The following is a 12,097-nucleotide window of genomic DNA, read 5'->3' on the forward strand; positions in this document are numbered from 1 at the left end:
ACAATCAGTTACTTGAAAATAAACCAATTGGGCGTGAGACAGAAGTAGTCACAGATGAATTCTCTCAACCTGTTCGAAGACACTTACCTGAGGGAGACCCCGCATCATCTACTACTGTTGTACCTCAATTTGGACCTATTGAAGGACATTCACCTGAAAACACCCCACTTGAACCCGAGAGTGCACCGCCCACTGGTGTGACAGGCCAGGCTGACCTGTCTGACGGAAACCCGTCTGAGAGCGAACCGATCAGAAGATCTATCAGAGAAAGACATCCCCCTGAGAGACTCTGTTATGGTGAACTAGGAAGGCCTTTAGTCCTAGCCATGGCCTCATTTTTCGAAAGTTTGGGCAGAAATGTCCCTGATTCTTCTAGAGTGCCCTCTGCAAGACCATACAGTGTTTAGACGCATGCAGAGACTGATGCGGTTTAGAGGGGGAGAATGTAACCCACATGATTACATGTACCCTGTGACGTATGTAAGTTCCACGAGTAGCCTCTAGGAGGCACACTAGCTACAGAGTTTAAACCATACAAACAACCGTCGACAATAGAGAAGAGAAATACGGATATTTAGAAATACGGACAACTTTGACTATGGATACTTGAATTATTGATATTTGAACTACGGATATTTGAGCTACAGGACATTTGAACTACGACAAAAAAGATCCCTCCCACGAAGCTTCCTTGGTGAGCCGCTAGCCAAAGCTAAAAAGTAAACAGCTTTCTGTGTTCCATGTAATCATAGCCATTTACGTAGGATATCTTGATTTTATCCAAAGACAGATGATCTCCTGTTGAAGGAAGAAGGAAGACTCTTTTCTCTTGTGTTTTGTACGCTGCTGGAATCCTGACTGGTTTTTTTTGTACCCCGAACAACCCCCCTTGCTACACCGTTTGGAACCCTTGGATACCCCCTTTGGATTGCCCCCATCATCGCCCTGGATTTGGATTCATCATCATCGCCTCTACATTAACTTGCCCCTGTGATTGTGGTAAGATCTGGACATTGCACCTTGCACAGATTGGAAGACTGAATCATTCCCCCTTTTCTTTTCTTTATTATTTTCTTTGAGTGCACTCATACTTTATTTTGGATTATTTTCTTTAATTTGTTATTGTAGAATATGGCTGCATAAGTAATATATTAGAAGGGTATAAAATAGAATATAGATAGACATAGACAATAAATAGAACATTAGGAAGAACTTTTAAAAAGTATAATAGAGTAAAATATATATATATATATATATAACACATCTAATTTAGTATTGATATTGAAATAACTTTACTTTGAACTGTTGAAATAAATTGGTTTTTTTCATTGTAAACTATACCCACGAGTGTGTGTGTTGTCTTTGGGGTGAGTACTAGAATCTGGTCTAGAAAAAAACCTACACCAATCTCCACTGAACTTAGACATTAGACTGTAAACTGTCCCTGCGCAAGCATAGGCCCATTCCCCTGTCGTGCAGGTTACAAAAGTAAAGACACTTTGCTAGAAAATCATTTTGGTAAAGTAAATGCAAGTAATCCTGAAAAAACCACAGCCGTGTCAGTTGTTCTGAGCTTTATGAAGTTATTTCTATTACGGGAGAAGCTCCTATAAAGGGACACTCATGTTTTCAGGTGTGAAACACCACGTGGACCTGCAGTGGAACTATGATGAACCCTGAGTGGTGATTAAAGCACCGCATAAGCACACATTTCTGAATCACTATAAGCATGAAGTGTTCAGTATTACACTCTCTCTCTCTCTCTCTCTCTCTCTCTCTCTCTCTCTCTCTCTCTCTCTCTCTCACACACACACACACACACACGCACCCACACTTGCTCACTCTCTTACTCACTCTCTCACTCACTTTCTCATTCATTCACTCACTCAATCTCACTCATTCACTCACTCTCACTCACCTTCTCATTCACTCTTTCACTCACTCACTCACTCACTCACTCACCCACTCACTCACTCACTCACTCACTCACTCACTCACTCACTCACTCACTCACTCTCTTTCTCTCACTCACTCACTCACTCACTCACTCACTCACACGCACTCTCTCACACTCACTCTTTCATTCTCTCACTCTCATTCACCTACTCTCTCTCTCACTCTCACGCTCACTCACTCCCACACTCTCTCACTCACCCTCTCTCTCACTCACTCACTCACTCCCCCGTTAGACAGAACTTGGAGGAACTCTGTTCAGTCGGTTATCTTTCTGTCGAGGTTCTTAGAGTCGTTCCCTGTAAAAGCCGCAGGATGGAAGGAAACTCAGCCCAGCTGTTAAGTAGGAACTTGTGTGAAGCCGTTATAGTAAGTTACATGTGTATTCGTTTAACTAAATTAGCTAATAAGTGAGGAGCATCTCTTACGACTGCCTGCTTACATATATTGCCTGTCTGCTCAACAAGATCGCTGACTGAATTAATCACTTAATGTGTTTCCCACAACGCACAAACACACACACACACACACACACACACACACACTCAGTAGGAAGTAACAAAGGTGGTTCTTAAGATACTTAAGTGTAATATCAAAGTATTTTTACCTTGCCACGTTAAACCACTGGCATTCTTCTTCTTTTACATTTACAGGCCAGATTTTCGGCTTTTAGGTGACACTTCCTGCATCGATAATGTTGACAGAAAATCTTTTGAGGGTCTTTTCTCTGACAAAACGAGTCGATTTCGAAATCAAAACTCACCTTCCTTCGAAAACAAAGGCTGTGAGAACACTTAATGGCATTTACATTTAATCACAGTTTTAATTTACCATGGAGGATGTTGATCTTTTTCCATAGCTCCTTAAAACTTGAGGTGATTTTCGTTTATTTAGTTATTTGCTAGTTTGTCATGGACAAAAGGGTTTTTGCAAATCTTTTTCATTATAGTTTCTGTCAACGGCATTAACACCGGACGCTTCTTTCCCGACAGAGCAGGAGAGGGGCTTAGCATCTTGCTCACTGGCACTTGGGCAGCACACTTGCCTCTTGATAGCTATTGAACTTAAACTGATCAAGTGACGATAGAGTCATAGGACGGTTTCACTGACCGCTGAGCCCTGACTTCTGAACATGTACCGTTACTTTTGCTGCATGTGTTTGCTGTGGTTAAGATCTATTACTACTACTACTACTACTACTACTACTTTCGGCTGCTCCCGATAGGGGTCGCCACAGCAGATCAACTGTTTCCATCTCTTCTTGTCCTCCGCATCTTCTTCTGTCACACCAGCCACCTGCATGTCCTCTCTCACCACATCCATAAGCCTCCTCTTTGGCCTTCCTCTTTTCCTCTCCCCTGGCAGCTCCATATTCAGCATCCTTCTCCCAATATACCCAGCATCTCTCCTCCACACATGTCCAAGCAATCTCAATTTCGCCTCTCTTGCTTTGTCTCTAAACCGTCCAACCTGAGCTGTCCCTCTAATATAATCATTCCTAACCCTGTCCTTCCTCGTCTCTCCCAATGAAAATCTTAGCATCTTCAACTCCTCCACCTCCAGCGCCACCTCCTGTCTTTTTGTCAGTACCACCGTCTCCGAATCATATATCATAGCTGGTCTCACAACCATCTTGTAAATTTTTCCTTTAACTCTTGCTGGTACCCTTCTGTCACAAATCACTCCTGACGCTCTTCTCCTCCCACTCCACCCTGCCTGCACTCTCTTCCGCACTCCCCGTTAATTGAACAGCTGACCCAAAGTATTTAAACTCATACGCCTTCATCACCTCTACTCCTTTCATCCTCACCATTCCACTGTTCCCCCTCTCGTTCACGCATATGTATTCTGTGGTTAAGATATAACTCCCTTAATTTTAAATCAGCATAAATGCATCCAAACTTGAATGCACACCCACTTTGCTAAACATCCAAGCTGCACTCCCTGTTTGGAATCGTACCCGCATGTCTCAGTTTTGTCCAGATTCCAAATGTTTTAACCCGCTGTTAGCCTATCTCCTCCCATCCATCCATCCATTATTTGAACCACTTATCCTGCTCTCAGGGATGCTGGAGTCTATTCCAGCAGTCATTGGGCAGCAGGCGGGGAGACACCCTGGACAGGCTGCCAGGCCTCGCTCGCTAACTCACTCACACACACACACACACACACACACACACACACACACACACACACACACACACACACATTCAGACCTAGGGACATTTAGTACGGCCAATTCACCTGACCTACCTTTGGACTGTGGGAGTAAACTGGAGCCCCCGGAGGAAACCCACGCAGACACGGGGAGAACATGCAAACTCCACACAGAAGACGACCCCGGATGACCCACCAAGGTTGGACTACCCTGGGGCTTGAACCCAGGACCTTCTTGCTGAGGTGACGGCACTAATAACTGCGCTACCATCCTGCCTCTGTCTCCTCCACTACCTTTTAAAATCCAAGTATTTATTAGCATAACGGTAATCAATAGGGAATCGTAGCTTTCACTTGGATTCACACGGTTAGCCCATTTAATGGAAAGACTGTGTTCAAGGTATGCTTTCTGAGTAGCTTGAACTTACGGATACCACAATGAAAAGCCAATTTTCAATCAGTTCAATGGAGTTGGACTAACTTTTCCTTGCATATGTCAAGAGACAGAATTACCTGCTCATCGGGAATACAGTGCAGGCAAAAGCAAACACCCAGAATCATCAAACCTTCAACACTGGAGTATACATGAATAATAATTTCTCTCAGGTTTAGGGATACGGGTGCTAAAACAGGATCAACACAGTTTTTCCTTTTGGTTAAATCACTGCCATTCATCTTTGAGTTTTTAACCCGCTGTTAGCCTATCTCCTCCCATCCATCCATCCATTATTTGAACCACTTATCCTGCTCTCAGGGATGCTGGAGCACACATTTAAAATGTCCCATTCAAAATGTCTCACCTGCAGTGAAAAGTAATCCGATTACTATTTCTGTTGGATTACATGATCGACTACGGCACGTTGAGCATGTAATCAGTCACGGATTACACTGTGAAATCAACAACCCCAACCCTGTGTAGGTCAGCTAAGACATGGGTGTTACTGTCTATGCTTGCACGGTCTGCTTTTCTAATTAAACGCCCGCCGCCTGTGTGTAATTCTGATAGTCGGAGCAAGGAACCCATTTCCTGTCTGCCTAGCACGTTTGAACAGTTTTGCCCCTGCTACTCAGGATGGAGGAAGGGGGAGAGAAACACACAGAAGAAGAAGAAGAAAGAGGGAGAGAGGTGTCAGGGAGGCTAAAAGAAAGAAAGAAAAAAACAACAGAGCTAAGGCAGGGAATGAGAAAGGGGGAGGGGAAAGGAAATGAACAGATAGTGGCAGAAGGAGTGATGGTCCGATAGAGAGAGAGAGAGAGACGGTGACAAGCAGGAGACAGACAGACAGAGAGAAAAGGGGGAGGAAAGGGAAAGAAGTGATGCCTTGCGGGTGGCAGGGTGAAGCGTACGCAGATAAGAGCCCTTCACCAGGCCCTTAAGAACCTGGCAAGCCCGCGTTTGAACTTGCAGGCTCAGCGGATCAGAGGCAAAAATCTCTTAGAATTAAACCACCAGTAAGAGAGAGAGAGAGAGAGAGAGAGAGAGAGAGAGAGAGAGTGAGAGAGAGACTGTTCCCTCCCCTTTCTTCTCTTCTTTCCTCGACACTAATCTGTATTACAGAAAGGGAACACTACAGCACACTAAATTAGAGTGTGTATATGTAGTTTCTATAATCTTTGGTAGATCACTTTGCCCAATGCTCTCTCAGAGCTACAACCAGCAGAGTCGCCAGCTGTGACATCATCGACGGGCAAAAGCCTGAGCTGCTTATTTCTACAACAGAGACGAATTATCTCCATGCTCACTAGACATGGGGGGAAAAATGATGCATTCCTCGTTGTTGAGTCAGAGACAGATCCAGACATACACACACGTGCACGGACACACACTACCACATGCATCTTCCCTCACACATGGTGTGGACACCCCCACCTGAACACAGGACATGCATCAAACGTGTCCAAACTCATAATACAGAATCTTTGCTGTGTGTGCATCCGCATGTGCATGTGTGTGTGTGTGTGTGCGTGTGCGTGCATGGATGTGTGTGATTCTGTATGTGGGAAAGTGTGGATCCAATATCATCCATCCATCCATTATCCAAACCGCTTATCCTGCTCTCAGGGTCACGGGGATGTTGGAGCCTATCCCAGCAGTCATTGGGCAGCAGGCGGGGAGACACCCTGGACAGGCCCCCCCATACACACACACACACACAACCACATATGGACACCTCCACCTGAACACAAGACATGCATCGAATATGTCCAAACTCGTAATACAGAACCTTGCTGTGTGTGTGTGTGTGTGTGTGTGTGCGCGCGCGCATGTGCATGCATGTGTGTGATTCTGCATGTGGGAAGGTCTGGAGCAAATATCAATTACATTGATATCAACAACTCGTGTCAGTATATGTCACTTCTTTTTTCGAAACAGTGGACAAGTTATTTTGAAATGAGCCTCTTCAGACACCCACAGACCCCGACTTCAACGGGCCCAGCGTGAACATACCTAGCCACACCACCGATGTCCCGAGGCTCCCGCTTCAAAGACCAGCTTACCACTCTCTTTCTTTTTGTGCTTAGTTCTGAAAAAGAAAGTCGAACACAGCTGTTCTAACACTGGGCCCACCTTGAGTCCTCACGGTGAAAAGCCCAAACAAGAACTACCCAGACTCAGGTTCAGATCTGAGAAAGAGAGAGAGACTGTGTGTGTGTGTGTGTGTGTGTGTGTGTGTGTGTGTGTGTGTGTGTGTGTGTGTGTGTGTGTGTGTGTGTGTGTGTGTGTGTGTGTGTGTGCGTGTGTGTGTGTGTGTGTGTGTTTAAAGGATGGAGAGAGAGAGAGACAGCAAGAGAGACAGCAAGAGAGAGACAGAGCTGAGAGAGCGACAGAGCTGAGAGACAGACAGACAGACAGAGAGAGAGAAAGACAGAGATGGAGACAGAGCAGAGAGAGAAAGCTAAGAAAGAGAGTTGAGAGAGAGAGACAGAGCTGAAAGAGACAGACAGACAGAGATTAGAGAGAGAGAGAGAAAGTTGAGAGACAAACAGACAGAGAGAGAGAGAGAGAGAGAGAGACACAGCAGAGGGAGACAGAGCTGAGAAAGACAGAGTTGAGAGAGAGCTGAGAGAGGCAGAGAGAGAGACAGAGAGAGAGAGCAGAGAGAGAGAGACAGCTGAGAGACAGACAGAGAGCCAGAGAGAGAGAGCAGAGAGAGAGAGACAGAGCTGAGAGAGGCAGAGAGAGACAGCTGAGAGAGAAAGAGAGCAGAGAGAGACAGAGTGACAGAGAGAGAGACAGAGCAGAGAGAGAGCGAGAGAGACAGAGCGGAGAGAGGGCAAGAGCCATTTGAAAGTAAGACGAACAGATAAGTCATTTGATGTAGCATACTGAAGCCCTGACAGCCCCCGGTGTCGACACTCTGTGGGTGAACCAACTTTAATTAGGTCACCCCCGTCCCACAGACTTGGGCTCTCTGGAACCTTAAACCTCTGCCTGTCATCCCCTTTTGAAGACTTGCTCTGCTCGGGGAGAACCGGGGGCGACGGGAAGGATGGGAGAAGACCCGAGCCCGTGGCGTCGGGAGAAAGACGCCATGCGCCTTCGCCTGCTACTTCAGCAGGAACTCCACTTGTTAGAGTGTCGCACCTGCATTTATCCATCTCACGCGACTGCTTCTTTTTATCTCGCCATCTGAGAGGTGTTAGAAGTCAGGTGTGCGTGCTCCCACGTAGGCTTTCCGAAGGGGCTCCCTGCTCCAAATGAGGAACAATTTTCTTCATATGGTGACATAACTTCGCTCCAACATGTGAGATGAGGCTGCTTATAAGACTAATGATTGGGAGAGGGGTTGTCATTTTCACTCCTCGCCTGTTGCCGTTTTGTCAGTGTTATTTTTCAAAGGTACTTTGTGGAAGAGGCGAGGGTTTGTGTAAGCTGCCGTTAATATTTCTCTTAATCCTCTTCCACCTTTAATGTTTCTAAACTTTGTTCTGTCTGCTGAAATTCTTTTTTTTTCCATGGAGAGGAGTCCGCAATATCACAAAATACAAAACAAGTACTGTCAAAACCCTTACTGTTTTTCTTCTTTCTCCAACTTTTTATCTATTCTATTCTCCTATTCCCTCCCTTTCTTTTTTCTCCCCAGTTGTATTCGGCCAATTAGCCCACTCTTCCGAGCCGTCCCGGTCGCTGCTCCACCACCTCTGCCGATCCAGGGAGGGCTGCAGACTACCACATGCCTCCTCCGATAAATGTGGAGTTGCCAGCTGCTCCTTTTCACCTGACAGTGAGGAGTTTCACCAGGGGGACGTAGCACGTGGGAGGATCACGCTATTCCCCCCAGTTCCCCCTCCCATCCTGAACAGGTGCCCCGACCAACCAGAGGAAGTGCTAGAGCAGCAACCAGGCCACACCCGGCTTCCCACCCACAGACACGGCCAATTCTGTCTGTAGGGACGCCCAACCAAGCCGGAGGTAACACGGGGATTCGAACCGGCGAGCCCCGTGTCGGTAGGCAACGGAATAGACCGCCATGCTACCCGGGCACCCCCTATACCTCTCCTCTCCATTCAAATCTCCCTCATGTTTTCCTCCCTCTTCCCCTTTCCCCACTCTGCTCCGGTCCTCCTCTCATCTCTACGAGGATAGATACTTTGCCCTTGGCACATCACTTGGTAGTCTGTGTGCCACGCCAGGAAGCAGGAAGAACTCTTCGGACCTGACAGAGCGTTTGTGTGTGTGTAGATGTGTGTTTGTGTGCATGTGGACTTGTGTTTAGTGAGATAAAACTGAATTAGTGGGCCTTATAAACTCCATTAATCAATCAAGGTAACACAGATTTATGAGTGCACACAAAGGTGTACTGACACCAGTGTGTAAACGCACACACATGGCTCAGGAGGTACAGCGGGGTCGTCTAGTAATCAGAAGGTCGCTGATTTGATCCCTGGCTCCTCCAGGGAGTGTGTCGAAGTGTCCTTGAGCAAGACGCTGAACCCTCAATTGCTCCTGATGAGCAGGTTGGCGCCTTGTATGGCAGCCTCCGCCAGAGAGTGAATGTGTATGTGAATGGGTGAACATGTGGAATACACTGTAAAGTGCTTTGACTCTAGAGAAACCACTATATAAATGCAGTCCATTTACCATCTACACACACACACACACACACACACACACACACACACACACACACACACACACACCAATATACACACAAACAAAATAGGAAAAAAAAGAGCAAATGAGATGGATAGGAAAGAGAGATGAGGGTGAGAATAGAGGAAGAGAAGAGAAAAAAGGGAAGAGGAGATGAGGAATCAATTGAGGGGCAGGGTTGTTGTTTGTACGGTGTGGTGTTGTGCTGCGTTGCGAGCTAAGAGGCCAGGTCTCCCAGTGAGCCGGCTACCAAAGTCACCTTTCGGCAGCTGTCTACTGTCATCTACTAATGCAGTCACCACCACCTCTGGGCCTCACACTTAATGACCAGGAAGGTAATGGACAGCACGCACTGAGTGTACTTGTGTGTGCGCACATCCGCTGTGCTACATGTCGTGTGTTTTGTTTTGGTGTGTATGAGCATAAGAAAAAAAAAGTGAGTATGTTTGTGTACGTGGATGTATGCAGGTATGCTAAATATTTGTGAGCGGCGTGGTTGAATGTGAGCAGGCGTGTGGGCAATTTCTTCCTTAGTGTACAAATATACAAAAGTGTACCGCATGTATTTTTTATATGAATGTTGCTCATTCAGGTTTGTGTGTGTGAGTGAAAGTGAGTTACGCACAAAGGTACACATTTCTTGGTGCATGCCCAGTTTGTGTGTCCTAGTTAGGAGTAGTCACACACACCTCTATGTATGTGTGTGTGTGTGTGTGTGTGTGTGTGTGTGTGTGTGTGTGTGTGTGTGTGTGTGTGTGTGTGTGTGTGTGTGTGTGTGTGTGTGTGTGTTTGTTACCTGGAAATCCCTCTCCTCTAGAATCTCTTTCCTCCACCGCACCAGGAAGGCTGCACACACATACAGGTGGAAATGAGAGAAGCCCTCAGGCTCAGCCTAGAGAGAAAGAGGGAGGGAGAGAAACAGAGATTTTCTATTGAAAGGGTATTTGTTATGGAAATGAATTGTTATATAGTGGGTCAAACACGTAAAACAGTTTGCTAAAAATACAGAACACACTTTAACCCCTCCCCGACACATTAAAAACCGAGGAGGGGGGTTGTAGAAGAAGAAAGGGGGATGGAATTACAGTATGACTGAGGACAGACAGAAAGAGCGAGAGTGAAAATTAAGAGAGAAAGGGGCATTCGGGTAATGTAGCGGTCTATTCCGTGGCCTACCAACACGGGGATCGCCGGTTCGAATCCCCCGTGTTTCCTCCGGCTTGGTCGGGCGTCCCTACAGACACAATTGGCCGTGTCTGCGGTTGGGAAGCCGGATGTGGGTATGTGTCCTGGTTGCTGCACTAGCGCCTCCTCTGGTTGGTCAGGGCCCCTGTTCGGGGGGGGGGCAGTGTGATCCGTCCATGCACCCCCCCCCCCTGGTGAAACTCCTCACTGTCAGGTGAAAAGAAGCGGCTGGCGACTCCACATGTATCAGAGGAGGCATGTGGTAGTCTGCAGCCCTCCCTGGACTGGCAGAGGGGGTAGAGCAGCGACCGGGATGGCTCGGAAGAGTGGGGTAATTGGCCAAGTACAACTGGGGAGAAAAAGGGGGGGAATCCCCCCAAAAAAGTAAGAGAGAAAGGTGGAAGGAGAAAGACTTGGTGGAGGTAAAGAAGAAGGGGAAAGAGAAAAAGAAGGAAAAGAGTTGGGTACAGTGAGAGAGAGAGAGAGAGAGAGAGAGAGAGAGAGAGAGAGAGGGAGAGAGAGAGGGCAAAGAAAGGGCAGAGGACAAATGCAAAGGAAGAGAGAGAAGAGAGGAGAGTGACAGATACAGACAGAAAATGAAGTGAAGAGAAATAAATGAGGTTCATCTGGAGCAGACCATTTAACCTTTACACACCGACGACAACAAACTTTCTTACAGCTCTCATAAGATTGGAAGTCACAGGCTACAGCCTCCAGTCTAAGGCGAGCAATACCGGCAACCACAAGCTGCCCACTCCCAAAGTACTGTGACTGCAACACTTTCAAACCACTGCAAAAAGCTCCCCAGTTAATCGGCTTCCAGTCTGAGGAAGATTCAGATTAAAGTCTTCTTCAGACCACGTGTTTTGTCTCCCTCATATACAAAAAGTGGAGAGAGAGAGAGTGGGCGTTCGAGTAGGGTAGCGATTTATTCCGTAGCCTATCCATACGGGAATCGTCAGATCGAATCCCCGTGTTACCTCCGGCTTGGTTGAGCGTCCCTACAGACACAATTGGCCGTGTCTGCGGGCGGGAAGCTGGATGTGGGTATGTGTCCTGGTCACCGCACTAGCGCCTCCTCTGGTCGGTTGGGGCACCTGTTCGGGGGGGGAGGGACTGGGGGGAATAGTGTGATCCTCCCATGCGCTACGCCCCCTGTTGAAACTCCTCACTGTCAGGTGAAAAGAAGCGGCTGGCGACTCCACATGTATCGGAGGAGGCATGTGGTAGTCTGCAGCCCTCCCTGGACTGGCAGAGGGTGTAGAGCAGCGACCGGGATGGCTCAGAAGAGTGGGGTAATTGATTGGAAGCAATTGGGGAGAAAAAGGAAGAGAACCACCCCCCCCTGAAAAAAAAAGTGGAGAGAGAGAATGGCCAAAAAAAAAACCTTTGCCCGACACAATCAAGAAAATGTACATTTACTGAGCTACAGTAGAGACGGCAAGACAGAAAGACACATAGAAAGAGTTTGAGAGAGAGAGAGAGAGAGAGAGAGAGAGAGAGAGAGAGAGAGAGAGAGAGAGAGAGAGAGAGAAGAAAGATGTATAAATCCCCTCGTTTTCATTTGAGCCTCCTCGGGAGTTACTCCCAGCCCTTTTCCTTCTTTTCTCTTCGGATGAGACACTCTCATCCTTATCTGGCTCTCCCTGCAGCCATACTACTGGGACGATAATCACCGCAGGCCCTTAAACGCAGCGGCCTGAGGGC

The 12,097-nt window shown here is 47.1% G+C and overlaps 1 protein-coding gene across 1 annotated transcript in view; it reads right to left on the reverse strand.

Moving 5' to 3' along the window:
• The window catches only part of tbc1d22a (TBC1 domain family, member 22a), a 238,848-nt gene that overhangs the window by 25,344 nt on the left and 201,407 nt on the right, over window positions 1-12,097 (reverse strand). Inside the window, exon 14 of the mRNA XM_056277478.1 lies at window positions 10,002-10,097. Within this exon, the coding sequence (XP_056133453.1) occupies window positions 10,002-10,097 (96 nt within the window). The remainder of the gene's footprint in view (window positions 1-10,001; window positions 10,098-12,097) is intronic.

The sequence above is a fragment of the Lampris incognitus genome, chromosome 3 (assembly GCF_029633865.1).
Source record: "Lampris incognitus isolate fLamInc1 chromosome 3, fLamInc1.hap2, whole genome shotgun sequence".
Lineage (NCBI taxonomy): Eukaryota > Metazoa > Chordata > Actinopteri > Lampriformes > Lampridae > Lampris > Lampris incognitus.